This window comes from Fringilla coelebs, assembly GCF_963513975.1.
Source record: "Fringilla coelebs genome assembly, chromosome: 3".
In the NCBI taxonomy this organism is placed as follows: domain Eukaryota; kingdom Metazoa; phylum Chordata; class Aves; order Passeriformes; family Fringillidae; genus Fringilla; species Fringilla coelebs.
The window spans coordinates 10,380,829-10,405,191 of NC_140030.1; the positions used below are offsets into that span (position 1 = coordinate 10,380,829).

General features: G+C 36.9%; 1 protein-coding gene across 11 annotated transcripts in view; it reads left to right on the forward strand.

Annotated features, from left to right (window-relative positions):
• Positions 1 to 24,363, forward strand: part of PUM2 (pumilio RNA binding family member 2) — a 68,601-nt gene that overhangs the window by 15,270 nt on the left and 28,968 nt on the right. For 6 of the 11 annotated variants that reach the window (XM_084202793.1, XM_084202785.1, XM_084202789.1 and 3 more), the window contains exons 2-10: positions 6,708 to 6,776; positions 12,581 to 12,686; positions 12,968 to 13,155; positions 13,772 to 13,944; positions 16,910 to 17,180; positions 17,471 to 17,564; positions 19,417 to 19,542; positions 20,705 to 20,844; positions 22,524 to 22,662. In XM_084202793.1, the coding sequence (XP_084058919.1) occupies positions 6,726 to 6,776; positions 12,581 to 12,686; positions 12,968 to 13,155; positions 13,772 to 13,944; positions 16,910 to 17,180; positions 17,471 to 17,564; positions 19,417 to 19,542; positions 20,705 to 20,844; positions 22,524 to 22,662 (1,288 nt within the window). In that variant the 5' untranslated portion in view covers positions 6,708 to 6,725. Of the gene's footprint in view, positions 1 to 6,707; positions 6,777 to 10,746; positions 10,822 to 12,580; positions 12,687 to 12,967; positions 13,156 to 13,771; positions 13,945 to 16,909; positions 17,181 to 17,470; positions 17,565 to 19,416; positions 19,543 to 20,704; positions 20,845 to 22,523; positions 22,663 to 24,363 lie in introns of those variants that run through there. The other 5 variants (XM_084202788.1, XM_084202790.1, XM_084202791.1 and 2 more) reach the window with 3 other exon arrangements.

The window sequence follows — 24,363 nt, forward strand, 5'->3', positions numbered from 1 at the left end:
TTGGCTCTTAAATTCCTCTAAAGTTCTGTTACACCACTTGTAGCACTTGCTACTGCTACCAGAAAGGGGATGCTGACTAACCAGCTTAACAAGAAGTGTAGTATTTAAAATTAGGAAAAAAAGAGTTTAGTCATATGCATATAAGTAATCAGCACCAATTAAATTAAGCGTGTTTAGACAGAAACTGCAACTCATATTTAATTTCACAGCTTTGTTTCCAAATTTCTGAATATATTTAGTGTCTTCCTTTTTTGTTTCTGGTATATTTATGAAGGATTATTGGGGTGAGAGTTGCAGAATAATGTGTGCAGCAGAGGAAGGTGAAGAGTTGCAGCACAGGAAGGTGAAGTGTCTCACCAAACTACATGGGATTTGTACCTAAACTATTTCATATTCATGATTAAACCTGTATGAAGAAAATTTCTTGTGTGAAAAATAGGTCATCAGTTTGATTTCTGAGCAGTAAAGGACCAGTCAGCCACTTTTTTTAAGAATTACTTTTTCTTGCAGCTCATTTAAATACTCTAAAAGGTGTATGGGAAATATTATTTTAATCACTTGTTCTAATTAAATTTTTGAAAATAATTTGCTGTTTACAGAAGTTCTCACTGGACAAGTTTTTATGGGGTTTTTCTTCCATTTTGTAAAATTATATTACATACTTTTTATCACATTTCTAGATTTTTATTTTGCATACTTCTATTACCCTCCCTACTGCTGTACATTTCTTAGAAACTCTTTTGAATGGATAACTTCTTACACAATTAAAAAACTGAGAAACCTGCTAAGGTTATTTAGTCTAAACTATATGTCCTATTTATGTAGGAATATATCACTTCAGCTTTTCAAATGGTGCAAACAGTGTAACTGTTACAAATGGTTATGAAATCTGGTTTCAGTACAAACACATTCATTTATGTGAGCCTGCTAGCTCTGCCAGTATTTGGCTGTACAGATTAAAATCCTGAGCTTGAGGACGTTTGACAGTAGTTTAGGGAAACTTGTACAAACAGTTCTGCCAGTCTTAGGGCAAAGCTTGAACTGGTTGGGTGGGAAAGAGAATCATGAAAGCCTGTGCAAAGAAGAGGCAAGTTTCTTATGTGATGGAAGAGTTCATTTTTAGGGGGTGAAAGTGCAATTTCTTAGAATCCTTAGCTGGCTTTGAATGAACCATCATGTAGTTCTGAAACAGGGGGCAAGATGTCCATCATTTTCCTCTGCTGTTCTTTGTGGATAGTGATGATATAATAATCATTTCTCTGTATCATCTGTTGGCAGAGGACTATGCCAAGTAAGGACCATTTACTACGTAAATCAGTATTTTCCAAACTTGATGGTGACTTGTGAGGTACTATCCAGCATACTTTGAGATATATATATAACACAGTTGCATTTTTATACATGATGTTGATAAAAACCTAGAGAATTCAGTTCTCTTCTGTGCAGGCTTTGAGGTTATTGATATTCCTCTTGAAAACAAACAGGCAAAGAATGTGAGTTGGCTTTTTCAGCAGGCGGTACTCTGCTTTGGAGGAGGGTATTCCCCTGCCCCTTTAATGTGCTGCAGAAACTCCACCTCAAAATCTGCTCTTTTCTGTCATTGACAATGTTCTCAGTGCTGCTAGGGTTGCTTCTCAAACTACAATACAAAACTCACAAGGAAATAAAGCACAAGAGCCTTAAGATCCAGAGTGATTGCTGAGCCAAGCCAACTAAATTGAGAAATTTGATCTTGTTAGAATATTTGGATGTACTAGGGGTCATAGAGTGCAGAAGTATAGTACTGCTCAGTCTGTTGAAGAACTATTCACTTCCCTGCAAAAGTTTTGGTTGGTTTTAGAACACTATTTTAACACAGTGAAAATTGTAAAGTGCTCACTGGAGGAAGATGTACTTTTGAGATTGTAACCATATAAATATATGTTAGAACTTACAGTTGGTTGCCTAAGTGCCTTATACCTTCTTTGTTTGGACTGCTTAAGGAGCCTGAACATTTTGGAGTATTTTGTGAAATTTTCAGTTGTGTTACTCTTCCATGTGGCCCTCAGAAAACCTTGCCTCTTACCAAAACACAGTACCTGTTGACTTTGATTTACTTGGGAGCAGCAACTTTCATTAACCAGTTTGGTAGTAAGTGAACCTCTGGTTCTCTGATGCTTCCAAGAAGTATGAGAAGATGCACCTACTCAAAAGCAGCTTTAATCAAACAGATGTCTTGTTTTTTTTTAATGTTACAGAAAATAGTTGGTGCTTAGGGTACAAAACAGTTCAGTTGTGCTTCTTGTAGTTTCCTGTTCAGCTACTCAACAGCTTTTGTTGTCTGGGTGCTCTGTGGATTGGCCTCTTTATCAAAGTAAGGATGTTTTATGTAGTTTTGGCAAAAATATTATAGAGTAGAAATATCATAACAGGTTTGGAGGTGTGCAGTTTAGGCTGCTGGTATAGTTATTCTTTCTTGTCCTTTCTTATGAATCTGTTCTAGATTCCTCTCTGATATTTGTATCAAAAATACTATTTTTATTTCGTAATTTCAAGTCGGCCACCTGTCTGAAAGGTTTTTGTTGAGCTGTCTTTTGGGGAGCTTTGTTAAATGTCTTGTCGGGTGTCTGACATGGCTTTACAATACAGTGTTCAGCTTCATGGAGGCAGAATTGCTGTGTATTGGGTTTTCAAAGTAGTTTAAGTTGATCATAATATTGTCTGCCATAAGCACATATATTGCATAAGGTAAATGCTACAGAAGAGCCACCCCTGTAGAAAACTGCTGGAAGGGTATTTTGCATTGAAAACATTCAATAAAATTAAGAAAAAAGCAGAAGCATTTGCAGTGTAAACAGCGGCTTCCCTTTCTTTCCAGTCCCAGTGCTGTAATTACCAAGTGTTCTGTGTTGAATTTCTGGCCTAGGACACAACTTCAGCTGCAAAATGTGTCTTCTTTGTCACAGTGGTTAGGGTATTCACCTGAGAGGGGAGGGATGGCATTTGGCATTTCTTAATGCAGAAAAAGTGGGTTTCCTACATTCTGGTCATCTAGTTTAACCACTTTTGATGTATAAAATAAAGTCGTATTTTTCTCTTTGATACTGGATTTTTTGTTACTATTTTCCACAGGCCTTTTTTTTCAAAGAAGGGGCTGTTCTTTGCTTTTGCAAGAAAATGGTTACAAGCTTATTTCTGGCAAGATTAGAATCTGCCTCCCTAAGTCTGCCCTGAATTACGGAGGGCAGAGTTTCATGTTCCTGGTGGAGTTACCATGTAGGCAGCACTGAGTGGATGCTCCTTGCTCCACACCAGGTTCTCCTTGTTGCTCTCACCAAATCAAATCTAGTGGTCTCTTCTCTGTGGTGTTTTACCACAGCGGTCTCTTCTCTGGGTGATCTGGTGAAATTCTCATGCATGGAAAAGGGGTGAAAAAACCTTCTGAATCAAACAGTTACCTCGATGGTTACCAAGTTCATTTAGGGGGAGTGCTAAAAACTGTTGGGTGAAGGGTTGTAGGAATGTCCTCTACAGAGTCTCAATAGAATAAAGGAATGGGTTTTGTGTAGGCCTCTAGTTTTATAAAAAAAAATTTAAATTTCAAGGAGAGAGAGGAAGTGTAAACTTTAGAAAGAGTCTACTAAGACATAATTTTGTTTTTGAACAGAAATTTTGTTTTAAAATATCATTGCTAATGCTGCAATGAAAAATGGACAAAAATGTGCTGCTATGCTGTATCTAGAGCCTGTAGAAGGAGATGAGAATTTTCTGTTGATGTCCTAAGGGGGAAGAAATCAGGAATGCTTATGCCATTCTACCTACGTAACAGCAGTATGTGAGGAACTGTTTTACCTAAAGACAGCTCAGTGTGTAATATCTGTGCATAATTTGGGGGCCCTGTGGAATGATCTGCTGCTGTGCACTGGAAGTTTGAAACCATTGTCCAACCCCCTGCCATGGGCAGGGGCACCTTCTGTTAGACCAGGTTGCTGAGATCCCTGTCCAGCCTGGCCTTGAGCAGTTCTGGGGATGAGGCAGTGATGTAATCAGACAAAACCAGAAAAAAAAACCTTGTAAATGTTGAGCAGTTCCACAGGCCTCTTTTTGACTTATAAATTATTCTGTATAACAGGGTATGAATAAAAATAGAAAAAAGGGGGGGTGTTAATGTTCTGAATTTGTGTTTTAAAAAGTTTTAAAATGTTTCTTTCTGGGACCTATGAGTTAAGTTAATGCTGGTATTGAGTTAGAGAAAACAAAATTCCTTGGTAATACAGATAATCCAAACCAAAGTTTCTCCTCTGGGGAAAAGGGCATGTCTTTACACTTAGGAGATCCACCTGGGTGTCATTCTGGATGTTTTCTTCTGTTGTTATAATGATAGGGCTGGGTTAGTGTTGAAGAAAGACATGGAGATACTGGTGCTGCCTGTGCTTTCTCCAGTTTGTAAACAACCTGTGAAACACAAACCTGTGATACGGGGCAAGATCTTGTGGGCTGTTGTTTTTGGTGGAAAAAAGGACTGTATTTTTTCTCTTGCTGCTGGATAGATAATGCTAACTTAAATTTTAAATTTTTAAGAAAGAGGCCAGTGAGCAAAATTAATGCTCATTGTGCTAAAATGTATTTACAGTTTCATGAAACTTCAGTTTCTTATAATGGTCTTGGAACTGATTAGAGGAAAAAAGGAGTTAGCTGTGCTCTTACCTGTTTCTTGGATTGTCTTTTCTCAGAGACAGGAAAGGGGAGGGGTGGTTTTGGACCCCACTGAATTGTGAAAAATAAGCATTTATTATTAGGTCTTGCAACACCAGAAAAGCACAAACAAATAAAACCACCACCACTGAAAGTTAAAACCAACAAAAAACCCGAACAACAAACCCCAAACAATCCCCCCAAAACACAACCAGATAAATGATGCCTCTTTCAAGCTTGGTTGTTTGTTATCTAACAGTGATTTGGGTAGTGTTTATGGTAAATATCATTTGGGAAGCTTTACCTGCATATTTGTTTAGAGATCATTAGATCAAAACTACGTATTGAGACAGAAGTGCCTAAATTAATACTGGTTTGTAAGTGAAACTGAAGTGCATGACCTCAGCACGAACAGTGGCCTAGCTGGGTAACATAATCAGCTCTCAGCAATCTGTAGAAGAAGTTATGTTTTCAGAAACTGTAATATTCAAATTCAGAAGTCTTCAAGGTTTGAGTTTCTGATTTTTCTTTTTAAGTAATTGCTCTTCTACCGTTATATTTTCTGTGTGCATGCACAAATATTTGATTATCCCTTGGAGATAATAAAAGTTTTGCATAAAATATGAATCTGTTTTTTAAAATACTAATTTGAAGGAAAATAACTTTAACTTTTTGAAGGCTACGTTAAAATCTGCTTTCAGTTTTTAAAAAACTAAAATCAAAATTAAAACTAGTTAAGTGTCAGCATTACTGGAATAAGGCTAGTGTGCTGATGTGCCTACCCCATAATTCAGTCTGAAACTAAATTTGCTCTTCAGTATCTCAATGAAATTGTTGGAAAGTGATTTCAGACTCCATCTTAACTAAAATACTGTTCTTCTTGAGGGACTTTTTCTTTGAGCTGTGAAATTTCTTTGTCAAAAGCACAGAGACAATCTCTGAAGTTAATGGCTTAGAATGATTGAGACAGTAACAATAGTTTGGGAGTAAAATTTTGAGAATGGAGTATCTACTGGCCATTTTTCCAATCCTAAGAGAGAGTTGTTTGTGCCAGAATGTTGAAAGCACCAGATTGTTTCTTCGCCTAGTATTGGAGCATCTATTGAAAAGTATTAGTTATGTATTATCAGCTGTGTAGAGTAACTTCAGTTTGGTTTGTTGACTGGTGTAAACAGATAGATTTACTGGTGAAAGTAACTCCTCAAGAGAGTGGAGTTGGGAGGGAAATTAATTTTACTTTGAACTTGAATAACTTTGCCTGCTGGATGTCACTATTGGGGGAGAAGGGAAAGAAACAACTCTGAATTTCCTTATTTTATTTTTTTTTTCTAAACTTATCCTGCCTTTGAAAAGTCCTTATGGAAACCATTTTCTCAGAAAAGAATGAGCCCAGTGTGAGTCTGTGCCATGGAAAAAGGAGGTGATTTGTTGCAGCAGCAACTCTTACTTTAGTAAAATACCTTTCATATTTACAACAATTAAAAAAAAAAACCAAACCCAACACCAACCTGTGGAGAAGGAAAAATGTCATTTCCTGGAAGAAAACATAAGGAATTGTGATAATGCACTCATTTACTAGATTTTAAAAGCAACACATCTCTAGTAGGTTTTGTGACCTTCCTTGTGAGCTTTTCTTTTTTTGCTGCCAGGTGTACTCAGTAACAGTGTGCAACAGTTCCTCTCCTTTCTAAGGGATTTTATATGGCCAGATCTTTAATTTCACCTCTTTTACATTGATTGCAAATGTATATTGCCTACCATTCCTATAGTGAGCAATATCTGTGCAGATATGTGGAGATTAAACTGTTTAAGTCTCTTGGAATTTCTTGCATGTTATTATATAAGCAAGGTACATTAAATTGGTCACTAACTATATCTGGTAATGAAATCCAGACTCATGTTCAGACTAAATGGGGAAGCACATTTTTTGTGTGCTTTCAATATTCAGAAATCTTCAGGAGTACTGAAAAAACTCTTAAATTTCTGTAAAGATATTTGACTAATATATTTTTCTTTTGGTTTTCCGTCTGCAGGTTCGATCTGTGGATGAGATGAATCATGAGTTTCAAGCTCTTGCCCTAGAATCTCGGGGAATGGGAGAGGTAATTATTGAGGGCTGAAAATCCAGTTGGTGGTTTGGAAATGTTGGTGCAGTTTAAGAAGTCTAAATAATACAACATGAAGCAAAGAGCTTCTCTTAAGAGCAAGTTAATTCTCTCTTAGGTGAAGAGAAGCTAATTACATTAAAAGAATGTTGGGATTGTTATTGACTGGTTCTGCTGTTCTGTGTCATTCTTGTTAGATGAATGATGGTTCTAGGGAAGTGAAAGGGTAAGTTTTTGTAAGAGGTTACAATTCTATGGAGGGAGGCATGTTTTCAGTCTCACTGTATCTAAGCTAGTGGAATTTGCTACTCCTGAGAAGCCAGGGAGACTGGGATTTGGAAACAAGGTTTGGCTCCAGAAAAATGAACTGGCATACCCAGCAGAAATGTGTGTTAATTTACTATTTTTTCACTGGTAATTACTCCTTAAAAGATTTTAACTAGGCTGAAGAGTGCTGTTATGTAATTTAGCTGGAGGGAAGAGGGACTATTTCTTTTGACTGATTTGATTTGCTTGGGTTTTTTTAAGTCAGTGTACTTTAAGGTTGAGGGAAGGAATTTAAGAACATGAAGGATGACTTGGCTCCTTCAAAAGCAGTTCCCTGAACTGTTTAGAAGGTAATTGACAAGTATTAGGGTTATTTGCCCTGACAGGAACCTGGTGAAGAAATTAATGTTGAACTAAGAATTCAAATGTGGATCCTTCTGTCTTGCTGGGTATTTACCTACTTCAGTTGATGGTTGAACCAGTGACAATATTGCAGCCTAACTTTCTTAAAATGATGGTAGGAGTCTTTATGGAAGCCATAACTACTGATGAAAACTAAGAGCTCTGCTCTAGTTGCTGAATATTTCTGAGCTGACACATGGCCATTCCTACTTGATTTTTTTTTTAATTTTAATGAAGCATTCAAGCAATCACTTGGCTTTTCAGCAATTTTTGTTTCATCCAGGATTGTCTTTGAACCATCTCCCATTTGAAAAAAATCATAGATGGAGCCCTGTCCTTTAGAAACCTAAGTAGCCACACTGCTCCCCTCCCAGTTCTTAAACTCCTTTTGAAAAGTAAAAGTGTTAGTGAAGCATCTGTGATAGTACCAGCAGTGTGATAGAGTGGATGGGTAAAATTCTGGGTGGTATTTGGTCTTTTGACACCCACAAAGTACTGTAAAAAGATTGAAAGCTATAAAAAGTGAAAGTGAAGGATGGCACAAATGCCTGGGAATTAAATTACAGTCTGTTTGACTGTTCATACCAATCTTCATTTTAGGTTATTTTAGATGAAGGGATGCATTTCTGCATGATTAGGATTCTGTTGAATTGTTTTCATGGCATTCTGTGGATCTATAAGGATGTTTAAAAAAACTACACACAAAGAGTCAGAGCTTTGATACAGTACCGCAGCATCAGAAATTGATGCTAAATTGTGACCCTGCACTCACCAGGTTATTTTGTCTTTTGTTTCAATGGTGTCTTTCAGGTATCTTGAGGTATAATACAGGTTCACATAGCTAGGCTGACTTACTCAGTAATTTTCTTTATGTATTGCACAACAGTAAAGTCGTTCTGGGATACATTTCATGGCTGTTTTAATCTTCCTTTTGATTATAGCCTTCTACAATATTAAAGGAAACATCCTCATAAAGTAAGCTAGAATTGGTAGAGGCTCCTACATGGTGTCCTCCATATGCTTTGAAAGGTATGAAAGAGAGGTCATGTCGAGTGAACTGTTTCTAGCCATTGGGAAATGATTGTTGATTTTCTCTGCTAGGATTTTTCTCTGAACTGAAATTAATTTCTTTTTCATAATCCTAATCATTACGGATACTTTTCTTCACAACTGGGTATCAATACTTGTCATTAGGAGACTGTTAAGTCTGTTGCAGACATCTTTCTCTAAATGTGTTTCACAATTTTAGCTTGGTTAAATTGTTACATTGGTTATTCACAGATGATGCTTCTGGCTCCACCTCCCAAAATCTATGGTGACCTGTAAGGTCACTTCAGTATTCTGAAGGAATAAGAACACATGGTCCTGTTTCTCTCTAGGCATCTGTTTGCTATATCAGAGCAAGCCAGAATGGGCTGCAGGACTTCAGTGTGACCCACTACAGCCACACAAAACTTAGTGCCGAACGGAACAGAAAACTAAATCATCTTTTGATAATGTCTGTTGGTTTAACTTACAGGGTTGAAGCATACAGAGTTCATTTTAGGAACAATGTATTCATTTCTAGTGTCCAGACTTTCAGAGAAATTCAGCTGAGATGTTCTTTGAGCTCAGTAGGAATAAGTTGTGATCGTAAAGATAAATTTAAAAAAATAATTTAAAAATCCTTAATTCAAGAGTCAGCAGTGGAGACTGTGCAGTTTCATATCAGAGCTGGTTAGGAGGCAGCATTAGCATAACTGCTTGTTATTATTTGTGTGTAGTAAAAGGCTTTGTTTGTCTTTGTCTGGCAGACACCTAACAGGGATCAGTGCTGGTACTGAAAAGGACACATTTAGTGTATTTTTGGGAGAGTTTAGTAAGAAATACGACAACTGTCTCCATTGTTCTTACTTATAATTGGATGTATCTTTGTAAAGTTTGTGTTTTATTTACTAAATGCAGAAAATGTTGAGGAAAACACATGCTATCAAAGAGTAAAGCCTAATGATTTTAACTATGTGTATTGATTTGAGATGACTTCTAGATGAAGTCTTTTTCAGTAGAACTAATCAAACACATTGTTTTTCCTGTCTGTTTCATTTTTCTGAAAAGTACTTCTTTTACTTGAATTCCACAATTAAAAGAATTCACAACTGATAGGTCTGTTTATTTGACAGTCCAAGAGCTTATACCTGCATTTAAAAAGAGCATAGTGTATGTCATACCAATCTGTCAAAATAAATAATAAATCTAAATCAGTGACTCTCAGGGAGTTGCAATATTGTTAACTTAGTAAAATTGCATTTATTTAAATATTGGAGGGACTTTGTTGTGTAGAATGTTTGTGAAAATCATTTCAGTAAATCTGTTTAATCTTAGTAGTTTAAATTTAGCCTCTCAGTATGGATCATGCAGGATGTTTTGTGTTAAAGATATTTTATATTCTTTGTGTACCAAAATACATGAAGACTGAAAGCAGTTGAATTTGTCTGTTTGAAATTTGAGAGTAAGTAGTTAAAAAAAAAGGCAAACCTCAAAAAACCCTAAACAAACCTTAAAAAGCCCACACAAACAACAACAGCAGCAAAATCCCCTCTAAAAAACAACTTGTATTTTTGCAGTGAGTATTGTTGCTTCTTTCTCCCAGGGAACAGTTCTCTGTCTTATACAAATCATATGAATGAATTTTGATATCAAAACCAGTATTGCAGTGTATTCTGCTCTAAATTTGCTTATTGTTCTTAACTCTGAGTTATTTGAACATACCTGTCTGATAGTAGAATTTACTAATTTCTGGGTAAGCATACTTCAGGTAATTCTTTCTCCCAGGGAACAGTTCTCTGTCTTATACAAATCATATGAATGAATTTTGATATCAAAACCAGTATTGCAGTGTATTCTGCTCTAAATTTGCTTATTGTTCTTAACTCTGAGTTATTTGAACATACCTGTCTGATAGTAGAATTTACTAATTTCTGGGTAAGCATACTTCAGGTAATTCTCATTTTATGGCACTTGAGATATTATTAGATCTGTTTTATTCTGACAGGGTTGTGTTAAGTGGTGACACCTTCTCTTAGGTGTTTCAAAGCTCTCAGCTGGACACATATTTGAAATTGGCTCAGACAGCATTTAAAATAAAATATGATTCCCAAAAGCAAGGTTTTGTAGATAACATAAAATGCTTGCTTTCTGTTCTACCACTCTCCTACAAAATGAAAATTAAGTAGTATTGCAAACCTGTTACAAATAGAAAGATAAAAAAGATGTGTATATTCCATAGGCAGATCTGGATTTTGTAATCTTCTCCTTTTAGTTGAAATGCAGTTGTAAGATTCCATGAATCTGGTTCTCTGCCTTCGGATGGCTAACTTCAGCTCTTAAATTTGAGGTAAACTTATATCCTGCTGCTCACAAATTATGTTTGGTTGACACCTGGTGGTGATTCTACAATGCATTTGGGAGTGGGCATCTCTGTTAGGGCAGATCACAACAGTACAGCACTTCTTGCAAGCATAACATTCTTCTGTAGATTGGTTGAGCTTTGGCTGTTTATCATCCTCCCACCTGAATCCTTTTCTGTTAATGAATTTCTGTAAGGAACCCAGGGATTTGAGGTTAACCAGTCAAACACCTTCATTTCTGGTAAGAGCTCTGGGCAGCACAGAAACACAGCAATCCTTAATTTGTCCAGAGGAGCTCTTGTCACTTCTTGTTGCACTGTTAATGCCGGGGCCTACAAGTGGCAATCTTATCCACCTCCTCTTGAGGCTGTTTTCACAAGTGCTCTCAGTGTCACACTAAGAAATAATCTTTATTACATACTGACTCCTGTTACTAGTTTCATTAAGGCTCATATTAACCAGCTGTGAAGTTCAGAAGAGGTTTTTTTAGTCACTTAAGTTACAGAAGAAGCAAATTTCTAGAATGTACTCATTTATTGCAGATAACTTCATCAGATTGTTTTTTTTTTCTAATTTCACAAAGTTTAAAATTCTAAATACAGCATTACATTATGCAGAATCTGATGGATTTCTTTTTCCCTACATTTTGCAAGTTGTTTTCACTTTACTTTCTCTTGATGTACCTTGTAAAGTACCTATTGTGTCTAAGAATACAGTTTTTTAGTTACATATGGGGAAAATATGACCTGTAGAGTTTGACAGTTGTACTGTTACTGATGGGAAAATGTATAAACTAGTAAAATCAGAGCAAAAAGAATGCTAGTATTTGAGGATTTCTTGTTTGTGTGGTGCTTCTGTCATGTCACACTAAGTCTTTTTGTTGTTGAAGACAGTACAAGAAGTGATACTGATCTAACATGACACCTTCTGTTTTACAAGTAGGAATGAAAAAAAACCATACATCTAAATAACACCATTGGTATGTGGAACTTCACATATGAGTGTCACAGATTTTTAACAGCCCTATGGTCTAAAGGAGCTGTCTTGCTACCATATGTATTAGTCACTTTCTAAAATTTGGACTATGATGCATTTCCAAGGGAAGAGAACTTCACAATGAACTGCAGCTCTTTCTGGTTATTACAGTATTAGTTAACAGCCAAACTTTTGAGTCTTTGGCAGGAAGGCACTGTTAAAGCTTCTGAGAAGACTGTCTCGATTTAACACAGGGATTAATTTGATTTGCTTTTTTCACAGCTACTTCTGTATTCTGTATTTCTGCCTCATAACATCAGAATCTCAATACTGTTGGGGTTATTTTAGCAATTCTTTTTTTACAAAAAAAGAGGCAGAGCAAGTTTTTACAAGGGCAGATAGTGGTAGAATGAGGGAAAGTGGTTTTAAATTAAAAGATGAGAAATTTTTTATTAGATATAAGGAAGTAATTCTTTACTGTGTGGGTGGGGAGGCACTGGAACAGGCTGCACAGAGAAGCTGTGGCTGCTCTATCCATGGAAGTGTTCAAGACCAGGTTGGATGAGGCCCTGAGTAACCTGCTCTAGTAAGTGGCAATCCTGCCCGTGGCAGGGAAGTTGGAATTAGATGATCTTTAAGATCCCTTCCAACCCAAACTGTTCTGTGATTCCATGATGTAGAACTAATTACTTGCATATCTTCTTAATATCCTCCTGCTATTTTTGCCCATCTATAAGCACATTTAAATAAAGCCATCTTCTTTTTTGACAGCTTTTACCTGCCAAAAAGTTTTGGGAACCTGATGATTCAGCAAAAGATGGACAAAAAGGGATATTCCTTGGTGACGAGTGGAGAGAGACTGCATGGGGAACTCCTCGTAAGTGATTGTTGTATATGTACAGAAACATCAGTCATGATTACTGAATGTTACTCAAAGCAATTTTGTAACTGAATATTAAATTTTATTTTCCTCTCATTTTAGTTGTGAAAATGTAAACTGCATGGTGATTGTATTTCAATAGCACTTCTTGAAACTTTGATTTGGAATTTTTAATTTAATTTTTTGTCTTAATATTACTGTTGTAATTAAATGTGGAAACATTACAAACTGTATTTTAAAAAATACTATAGTTTTATTTATTTGTTTGTTTTTAACAGACCATTCTATGTCCCAGCCTATTATGGTACAGAGAAAGCCTGGACAGGGTTTTCATGGAAACAGTGAAGTAAATGCTGTATTGTCTCCACGATCAGAAAGTGGTGGCCTTGGAGTGAGCATGGTAGAATATGTGTTAAGTTCCTCTCCAGCTGATAAATTGGATTCCCGGTTTAGGAAAGGAGCTTTTGTAAGTAATACAGTGTGTTAAGCTTGCCTGGTTACTGCTATGGTCTTTGTTACATGGTTATATTTTCAATTCTCTTTGTTTTTAATTTTTAACTCTTTAGAAGGAAGTAGTTGGTATCTGTCTGTCTTCCTTGGTTGGAGGGGGCAGAAGAGGGAAGTGGTTTGGGAATCTTAACTAAATAGCTGTCTTAAAGTGCTTTCCTAAAAACTTGATTTAAAGGTAGGAAAAGGACTGCAAATTGCTTAATTTAAAATGTGTGATGAGCTTTATTCTAGATCTTCTATGTTTTCATGCGGGTTTGTTTTGTAACTGGATGTTTTAATTGTATAATATAAACTTTTCTCTAATTCAAAGTGTTACTGCTTTAACAGCACCGCTATAGTTAAGGTTGAGTTAGCTCTTCCATTATAAATCTTGGCATTCCTTTTCACATTTTGGCAGTTATTAATTGCATGTGGTTGAAACTTGATGATCAAGTGACCCACCAAATGCAATTTCATTGACAACAAACTGTTTGTGTTGTTTACGTGCGCTGTAGTGTAGAATTAGGTCACCTTGTGGTGCTCCTATTGTGTTCTGTTCAATATTCAGAATCAAACAGATTCTTTTTCCTCAGGGCACTAGAGATGCTGAAACAGATGGACCTGAGAAAGGAGATCAGAAAGGCAAGGCTTCTCCATTTGAGGAGGACAAAAACAGAGATCTTAAACAAGGAGATGATGAGGATGTTACTAAAATAAATGGCAGAGGTTTGCCAAATGGAATGGATGCCGATTGCAAAGATTTTAAGTAAGCTTTTAACTGTTTCTCAAGAAGACAAGCATGTCTCTTAAGGGCATTATTACAGTTCTGGTTTGTGTGTCAGCTTTAAACATTACCCAGCTGCAGACTGATTCTTCCCCTCTCAAGTCCTCCCTTTCCCACCGTGCCACATGTTTCTTAGGATGTCATTAATGTGTGTGTCACTTCTCATGAGACAAATTCATCTTAACATAGTAACTATTAAAAGTAAATGGGTACCTTCTGAATGTGGTGCATTAAAGAGGGATGAAAACTTTAACCCTTTTAATGTCAAATGAAATTTCTTTCTCTTTTTGCTTCTTTTTAATGCTCTTTTGCATCTGAGTGTTGTAGAGAGTAAGTCCTACAGAATTTTAACTTTCCTTCTGATCTTGCTAGTGGATACCACAGCCTAACACAACTAATCATTTCCCCATAAGTCTTTATAAAAGCCCTATCTTTGACTAAGGTGAAGCAATGTATTTTCCTATTCATATAATTAAATGTCACCCATGGAATGGTGTTGCAGTTTGGTTGTTTTTGTAGGGAAAAATAGATTGGACCAAGCTCAAGCTTTTGAACAGTGAACTCTTATATGACAGCACAGCCAGTCTGGTTTTTTTCCTAACACTAAACTGCATTTTAAATTGGGTATTTTTTAAGGGCTGATCCTTCTTTCTTGAGTGACTGTGATGCATTTGTGTCATACCAAAGAATTAAAAAGATAGAGAACTAGAGTGCTGCTCATAAATTTGTATTAATGTGATGAACATGACCAGATAGTTGTGGTTTCAGTAGTTCATTACTGATCAAGTATATTAAAATGCATGTTTGAATCCCATACGTAAGTATTTCCTACCCTTTTAAAATGTATTTACCTGAGGCTGAAGAGGGATTCTTGAGGTCTATTTTTCAAGACATATCATTGAAAATAATACAATTCCAAGCATACCAGAGAGCTCACATTGGCTCCTTTCGGTTGTGTGCTGCAATATACACAAGAAACAGAGTTACTTTACTTTCATAGTTACCCATAGCAAATGCAGAATAACTTCTGTCCTGCTTTTCTTTACCAGTATCTATTTCAATTTTGAAATAGGTGTTTGTGAAGTACCTTCTGTATTATTTAAAGAGAGAAGTTATTGAAAAATACACAAATGCAAAAAAGCATCCAAAGCCAGTAAACCTCTCAGAAAAAAAAAAATAAGGCCATCTAAATGAAATGGGCCATATAAAGTGGTGGTATAGAGCCCTCCAAACTGAGGTTTATAATTGAAGTATTGACACAACTTTAACTATAGCAACAGAACAGCACCAGTGTAAGGAGCAACCTGTATTAGCTAACCATAAGTATTAACAAAGAAACTTCATCCTGTCCTCTTCGTTGTATTTTTATTGTACTTGTAGCATTTTAAAACTAAGTATGTACTGAAATAACTGCCTTTTTTCCTTTTGTTCTTCACTTTGTTGATGCTGTGTTTCACTTGGGAAAAATAGGGAGTATTAAATGGCTTTAAACTCAAGTTTTCAGCAAGACATGGTTGCTTGCTAGGATACCTAGATGATAAGCCATCATGTTATATACAATGCTCATGAGGTTGCTTTTTACATTAAAAAAAAACCTCTTGTCAAAAACCTCTTCCTTTCTTTGACATATTTTGTCCAGAGTAATAAATCATACAGTGTTGCTGCAATAAACTCCCTAAAAGGCTGATTTCTGGCTTTACAGACTAAGTGTTGTTATCAGCTGTTATGTAAGTGCTAGTAGATTTCTTTGCATTAGTCATGGGCTTCAGTGAGGAACAGATACTTTGGCTCTGGAGCCCTGAAGAGGAAGCAGAACAGGTACTACTGAGGCTGTGTCGCTGACCTAGAATTAGCAGTACAGCAGACTGGTCTGGCACTGTACTGCTGGAATAAACATAGGTTCTTCCTGCAAGATGGCATTTGGGTTTTGAGCCCAATTTTCACTAAGTAAAGCCAACTAAACTTGAAGTTCTGGATTTCCTGAGAAACGATATATAATCATAAAGTTCTGCCAACACAGTAATGTTAGTGGATCATTGATTTTCTCACACAACTCTTTCCTAGAAGTTAACTTAGATTTTTGCCAGTAAAAATTGCTAGTCTGAACAATACGGCCTCCTACAGAAGGTGGGATACCACTCAAATTCAGGTATCCCAAATCTAAACAAATAGTGCTGGGAATCTCTTTAGGATGATACTCTGTTGACATCTCACCTCATCAGTTTGCCTGTAGGTGCTTATAGGTATCCAAAAAGTCCCCTGTAGACTGCCAGTCAGATGAGAGAGCAATTCAGCTTTTATATATAATACTGTATCTTTGATGCTGTATATTCTGCTCAGGGTTATATTAGGAACACTTTTTCCCCACCAATCATCAGTGTAGTATAGTCTATTAAATGACTTGTCTAGGAAATGAAATGTTTTAGTCACATGCTAAGTGGAGTGGTTATTAGTTCATTTTACTCAAGGTAAAAATATATTGCTTGCTTTTCAGATTTGAAAAATGGTTACTATACTGTATGTTTGTCTTTTCCAGTTGAAATTACGCTGTGTTGTAGCCATCTTTTTTTTTTAATTTCTCTGTAGTACATTTCACATCACTACCAAAATACAATAAAAAGACATCCCAAAATTCACAGGTGACCACAGTTCACTCCTTTTGACTCAAAACAGCATCACAAATCTGTTTTTCTCACAAGTGATTTGAAGAGCTCTGTAGTCAGTCTTAAACTTACAAAAAAACAAATAAAATTATGCTTTAGAGTTAAATGCATCCTTTATCTTGAGCCATCAGTGCATGCTGGTTGAAAATTATAAAATTAGTCTGCCACTTCCCCTTGTAAAGTCTCTTGAGTTCAGAGCTGCTTTGAAAGTAGAAATACTGTACTCTGTCCATGGACAGCTTTATTTAAGACTGAAGAGTCTGTCTTAAATTCCTTCTGAACAGTCGTACCCCTGGAAGTCGACAAGCCTCCCCAACAGAAGTAGCTGAACGCCTGGGCCCCAATCCCAGCACCACAGAAGGATTAGGTCCACTTCCCAATCCTACAGCCCACAAGCCTCTGGTAGAAGAATTTTCAAATCCAGAAAATCAGAATCTAGATGCCATGGAACAAGTTGGTCTGGATTCTCTACAGTTTGACTATCCTGGCAATCAGGTACAAATGGACTCTTCAGGAGCTACTGTAGGACTTTTTGACTACAATTCTCAGCAGCAGGTTAGTAATGGACTGTGGAAAATTGATCCTTTAAGTTGTTGATTATCCTCTTGATAATCAGTCATTTCAACATGTAATGCATTGAATATTATTTTGTCTGTGACTTAGTCAAGGGCAAATAACTGTATAATTAATCTAGAAGAATATTGTTGCATAATTTTCTAGTTTAGTAACTTACTATTACAGAAGCTTTGTTTGACTTTTTTTTTCCATAAGCAAATCCAAGTATATTATAGCCCTGACTTTTGAAAACTCAAATACATCTTTTTTTTTTTTTTTTTTCCCAATAGCTTTTCCAGAGGACTAATGCTCTGACTGTTCAGCAGTTGACAGCAGCCCAGCAGCAGCAGTATGCACTGGCTGCAGCTCAGCAGCCACACATAGGTGAGGTTCTCGTACAATGCAGCAAGTCCCTGGCAAAGTGGGTGTGTTGTTTTGATACACTCCTTTCAATTTACCCAGTCTTCTCATTCAAATAGATACTGATCACTTGGCCCATTGCAATGGTTCTCATGAAAACTGCTCAGAATGACTGCCTATGACTCTACTGTCCTTAGTGGAGGTCTTTTGCTGTAAATTTTCCCCTTTGGACGGTTGTATACAAAGAAATAAAACTTATATTTGCTTCTGTAGCACAGCAGTTGAATGTTGGTGGGAGTAAAAGTTAAAGATGCTTACTGCTTTAAGCAGTAATAGAAACACTAGCTTTATATACTAAAAACCATTATGCAATTCTAAGATTCTATTGCAGTTTAGTATTTTTAGTAATGCAGTTAAAAAACATCGTACAGTAGAATTTTGAAATCATACTGTTGTGTTGATTAAGTTTTAATTTTTCCTTGTTAATGGCACCATTTAAACAGCTCTTTCTTCCTGCAGGTACCCTAATGAGCTAATTCTTTATCAGGCATTTTTTCAGTGCCTTTAGTTCAGTGAGTTAGTTAAATACATCAAGTTCTTCAAGTGCTGCAACTCAACAAAGAGCCTTCATTTCAGTGACAACAATTTTATGTTCCCCTATGGAGAAGCTGTTGGTGTTTAGGGGAGGGAGGTTGGAACACACATGGAAGCAATTCCTTGTTTAAGGAAGGGATGTAGTCGGGGTTTAAAGTTTTCTACCCTCTCCATTTCCACGGGGCTGTTGAGGTGTGTGCACAAACATCTTTTCTCTGTGAGAAAAAAAGGATTCTCAGGATCAGAAGGGCAGGCAGAAGTAGGAAACATCTCCAGTGACTTGTGCCCACGCTCTCCTGCAAATAAGTTTTCCCACCAACTTGTTTAGGTAGGTTGTGAAGTCTGCTTAGACCGGGATCAGCAGTCTATTGCTGGGATTGAAAAGTGGCAGCTCTTGACAAATACAGGCTGAGAGTTGGAAGCATGGCAGATTGAGATGTTTGTGTGAGTCCACAGGTCCTGTCTTTGACTTCTAAACTTTGGAGAAGCCTCTGCTTAGTATGAAGTGCTGACTGAGTAGCCAGCTGAAACTTTTCTCCTTAAAATGCAGCCTCTTCTCATGTGCATATTAATAGAAATTTATCAAGAAATATTTGGAAGGAGGTACATAGTTTGATGTGCTTTGCTTGCTGCAACAGTTGCTGACTCAGTGTTGTATAAAGTACGTGACCCCAACTGACTGGGGAAACTCTGGGTAGTGATGCTTTGTTTGCTGCATTTTCTGCAGTTGTCTCCTTCCATTGCAATTCCTATATCAAATTAGGATTCTTGGGAAGTAAGATTAGCATCTCATCTGCTGTTTAAAAGCTAGGTATCTGACTTAAACTATCTGGTTAAATTTTTTCCTAATTGTCAGTGAAGAGAGATTTTTGTCTCTAGCCGGTGGTTTATTTCATCTGGCTGATTCACTTCACACACTAGATGACTTGTCTGCTACAGATTTCCTTGCAAGATTAGTTTAACTTTGGGATAGTTTAAATTGGGCAAGATAAATTCCACTTTGAATAATCCCTTCTGTGTAAGGATGGATAGACGCTTATGAGATAAAGTTCCTTGGAGTCTTACAAAACAAAACAAAGCTGTTAGGCCAAGGGATTAGTAAGAAAGGACTGATGAGAAGACTTAGAAGTGTTGATTTCTGTTATTATGTACCTGGTCTTGAGAGCTTCCAAAGTACAAGCAGTTCTGATTTTAACAGATAGGCTGTGTGATTTGGGTGGTGTGAATATGATGATGCTTGCTAAGAATGTTGGCTGTAATGAAGCTCTGTTTGTTACTGCAGCAGGCGTGTTCTCCGCAGGCTTGGCCCCAGCTGCTTTTGTGCCAAACCCATATATTATCAGCGCTGCTCCTCCAGGGACTGACCCGTACACCGCAGCTGGATTAGCTGCAGCAGCTACCCTAGCAGGTAACTGAACACTGGGAAGTGTCTGTCTTGATAATTCAACCTAACAAAAACAGGAAAAAAGTGAAAAGTTTATTCTCTGCAAATGTAGTTCTAGGAAGGAGAGACTTGTAAAAAAATGAATACTGCCATTTTGAAAATTCTTACTACAATAGAAAGGATTTCAGTTTGTTATATATGGATTCCAAGTTTCTCTTGCCACTGGATTTTCATATACAAAATATAGGGCTTTTTTTCTGTTCTAAAACTGTTTATCCTTAATAAGGTGAATCCGACTTTGACAGCATGTATTATTTTCAAAAGATGTGACAGCGAGCCTTTCCTTGTATATTTTTACTCAGTGCATTAATTTTCTAATTCTGGCTTTTCTCATTCCCAGTAGGCATGAGAATAGAGATGGTCTCCAGCATGCTAAAAGGCCCAGACAACAGAGAAGCATAGGAAAATCTCTTAAAAAGTTACTAGATACTACTGTGAAACCCCATGACTGAGTATTCAAGTCCCAGCTAGTGCTCAGACTTGAGCATAACATTAAAAAAAACAACAAAACTCGTTTTGTTTCCACATGGTGTTTCACAGGGAAGGCAGTAGAAAAAAACTAAAAGACATGTATACATAATGGTTTATATGTACGATCCCATGATACAGAGAGATTATTCTTCTCCAGGTTCTTCAACAATAGACTGGAAGAGTTAAGTGTGCCCACTTTGAAGAGCATCATGTATGTGCAGGAGAGGCACAGGCAATAGTGTTTATAAGCAAGGGCATCATACAGAAAGGAGGAATCACAGATATTCAAAGTCTCAGTACATCACTATCAGGAGGATAAATTTTGTTCATACTGTGATGTTCTAATATGATCTTTCCTTCCAACCATGAAAACTGATTTTGAATGTTCTTTGGTACAGAGACTCTGAATGCTTCAAGGTTTTTCTTTGTCGTCTGAGCTTCACAAGGGTATTCATTTTTTCATAAAAATATGGCTTGGTGTGAATTTTTAAAATGAACACATTTGTATTCATGTGTCATTTTAGCTAATGTGGGAATTCTTTCTTTTTAATACTGATTTCTCTTCTGAAACTGAGAAGATGGATCAATGAGGGATGCTGCAAACTGTATTTTAAGCAGCTGCACTACATGGAATAATCATGCTTTCTGGTTTTAGGTCCTGCTGTGGTTCCTCCTCAGTATTATGGTGTTCCATGGGGGGTGTATCCAGCCAATTTATTCCAGCAGCAAGCTGCAGCAGCAAATACCACAGCAAATCAGCAAGCAGCTTCCCAGGCACAGCAGGGACAGCAACCGGTACGTTCAGCATGAAAAGCAGAGGCCTTACCTTAACATCCCAGTGTGTAAGGGTCAGCTGCTGGAAAATTTTACATAATTCAGATGTTGCATTTTATTGTATAATAAATGAAATTGAGAGAGTAAAAACTCTCAATTTCCTTATTCATTGTCACTGTCTCACACCATGTTAAAGTTGTGTTACAGTCTCGTTTCTTAAGATAATAAGCATTGAAAATGGTTCCTTTCTTCCAGTTGTTGTGCTATTATGTGTGTAGGTGATGCTTCCTGTGTAGTAAATTAATGTAAAGTTTAATCTAGAAAACTGACATAAGGGGATGAAAAAATGCATTCTGGTAATTTTAGGAGGATATTGTTTCCTTTAAGCTTGGGAAAAAACTGATCTGTGTTTTCTTAGATTATCTGGAAGATTGACTGTTACGCATTTTTCTGTCCCTTAGAAAAGTAGGGAAATAAAGGTGTTACCAGTAGTTTTGTTGCTTCACAGGAAGGAAGGATTGCCCAGCTTATTTTTCTGCAATAAAATACATTAATTGTATTGCGGCATCACCATGTGCCATATGGTGTTTTTGCCTTGGTGAAGCAAGAGTGAGCAATTGTTACAAGAACCTGTTGAAAATTCAGTTTCTTTAAGTATTTCTTGAAAAATGCTTATTTTCGGTTGCTACTCTGGATAAATTTTTAAGCTATTGTATGAGTTTTCAGTATAAATGAATGGCAATTTTGACAAAGGAAAACCCCAAATTTTACAATAACTTTACACCTTTCAAATTTTTTACCAGCAGTATGGTTAATTTCAGTGCCGTTCTTAAAAATGTAATATAAGAAGTCTGAGATACCTTTAATTCCAGGGATTTCATCACTATTTTTATGTTTGGGTGGATATTTGTTTCTACTGATTTTGTCAGTGACCTGCATTGGTAACTGAATGTATATTGTCTCTGCAGTTTCTTTTTGTTTTGTCCATAAAATTAATACTGATTTATGCAAATAACATGTACAGTTCTTTGTGGGAATATATTGTGAGTTGTATTTCTCCCTTATTTCGGACCTGAAAAAGTTGATTTTAACCAAGAGGAATAGAGTAGTTGCAAGAATTTAGATTGCTTTTCAATCAAATTCCCGGAGATTTGCTGTCAGAACATAGTAAAATATGCTTGCGTTGCATGGTGATGGAGTGTTATGTGAATGTTTAAAACTTAGTGGGTGCATTATTTACAGCACTGTTGGCAGTGGAGTGTTAATTATTTAGACAAGTTACTACAAGTGCTGAAATACTCAGATTTACATAATTCAATTGCCTGGAAGTATTGTCAACAAATGTGTTTATCAAGGAAGGTGTGGTGTTCAGTTAATAAATAATGTAGGTTGTAAAATGTATCACTCTTATAGATTTTCTGCCTTCCTTTATACTTATTACCATTGATGGAACGTACCTGAGTCCTGATGTCCAAAGCAGGGCAGATATTTTATGGTCGTGTTGGTCAACAAAATGGTGTATACCTTTTCATCTTTGTATGTGTATATTCTGGAAACCAGTGAGGCGCAGGATTCCCAAAGTGGCAATCAGGGCTGAGAGGCATCAGATACTAAAAGCAACTGTTCTAGACCTTTGTTAGCACATAATAGATTGGCTTCCTTACCTTTTAAGGAAGGGGTGTTGTGTCGGCCTTTTCCAGGTCCTGCGAGCTGGAGCAACTCAGCGCCCGCTCACTCCCAACCAGGGGCAGCAAGGGCAGCAGGCAGAGTCACTTGCAGCAGCTGCAGCAGCAAATCCAGCTTTGGCTTTTGGTCAGGGTCTTGCTACAGGCATGCCAGGTATGTATGTTATCGGTGGATTAAGAGACTCACAGAAAGTAAGAATATTGGTGTTATTAGGTAACAGATTAACAAAGTGCTGTTCCATTTACAATAAGCTGCTTAGAATTGAGTTTTGTAGTTTTGTGTTATTCAATTGGTTTAAAATACTGGCACAGTATTTTTAGAGCACAAGAAGCTCCTCTAGCATTTGTTATTTGGAGCATTTTCTCTGTATTTGCTGTTACAAATGTATGCACAAGAAATACAGATTTTTGCAAGGTAATTTCATATATATAGTGAAGCAACTACATGCTGTCTTTAAAAGTCATTTGTTCTCTGTTCCTCTGCAACAGGAAGTATTAGGTTTTGCTAGAATAACTTTTATTTGGGACATAATAATATCTAAAATTCAGAATCCAAAATTAAGATGTTTTTAAAAAATTTACTTCTTGATGATATCTGAAGATCACAAAATGCTTGGAAGAACTCCAAATGTTGGAGCCTCAGATTCTTTTAGTGTGCATGGCTTTTGACTTCCTGAGGAGTGGTTCATGTGTTGTGGAGTGGTTAGCTTGAAGTTCAACATCTAAGTGTTTGGTACAGTTACCTGAGCAAGAGCAGTTTCAGTGTACTTGGCCATTCTTCAGTATGAAAGTTAAGGTTTTTACATAGTTAAGTTAGATAATGTTGATCCATTCCTTTTACCTGTGCAAGTTCTCTCCTTGGTCGACTCCACTGTGAGATGTTCTGCAGCCTGGAGCCAGAGTTGTTTGCTGCATGCTCTGGGGCTGTACTGTGCACTTGGCCTCCTGTGCATTTTAGATTCTAGCTGCAGAGCAGACTGGCTATGGTGTTTTTCCTGTCTGTTTTCTTTTCTAACTGTAATTTCTATTTCTTCTCATGCAATAGTTATCTTCAGCTTGTAGCATCTTTCTCCTAAAAATGAGGAATCAGCAAAGTGCAGTCCTGGCACCTGCCAAGTGGTACTTCTGCACCTCACCGAAGCAGTGGATAAGGCCTACAAACAATGAGGCATGTGAGAGATGTTATAGCCATCTTTGCACAAGTCTCAAAGGCTTAGCTATAGCTTTTTTTTGAGAGGGGGTGTGGTGTATATTTTTTGATGGTTACTTATTAGTTCTTACTTTGGATCTGGATTTGTAGCTGTCTTAAGAGTAGTTCTTAAAACCCGTAAACCACACCACCCCCTCCAGGTGGATGATTGAAAGTAATACTGAGTGGTCAGATGCATAACCTCAGTAGTGCAAGAGCCTGTCCTTTGAAGAAGGCACTTGAAGACTTTTTTTCCTCTTCCACAAGCCCTAAAAGGTTTTCCATGAGGACAGGAGCCTTTTTTTTCAGTTTCTGTTGTAGGTTTCTGCTTTATCCCATCTGATGCTTCAAACCTGGATGCCCAGAGAAGAACTTTATTCTTGTGCATATATTTCAGACTGTTGTATAATAGGAATTGTGTGCAACTGACTTAAGCTTTACCAACCACCCTATTACAGGGGATAGAGCTCAAAATATAAAGACATTTTTTCAGTAATCATCAGATGGGTTTGTAGTGATTCAGGTGTGCTGATGATTCCTCTTTTTAGGGTAAGAAGAATATAGAATGAGGAAATGAATACATGCCTTTATATGTGAGAATCTTGTTACTGGGTTTGGTGTCTGTATTTGAGAGAGATGCTTGGGCTCCATTTATAAGCAAAGAGA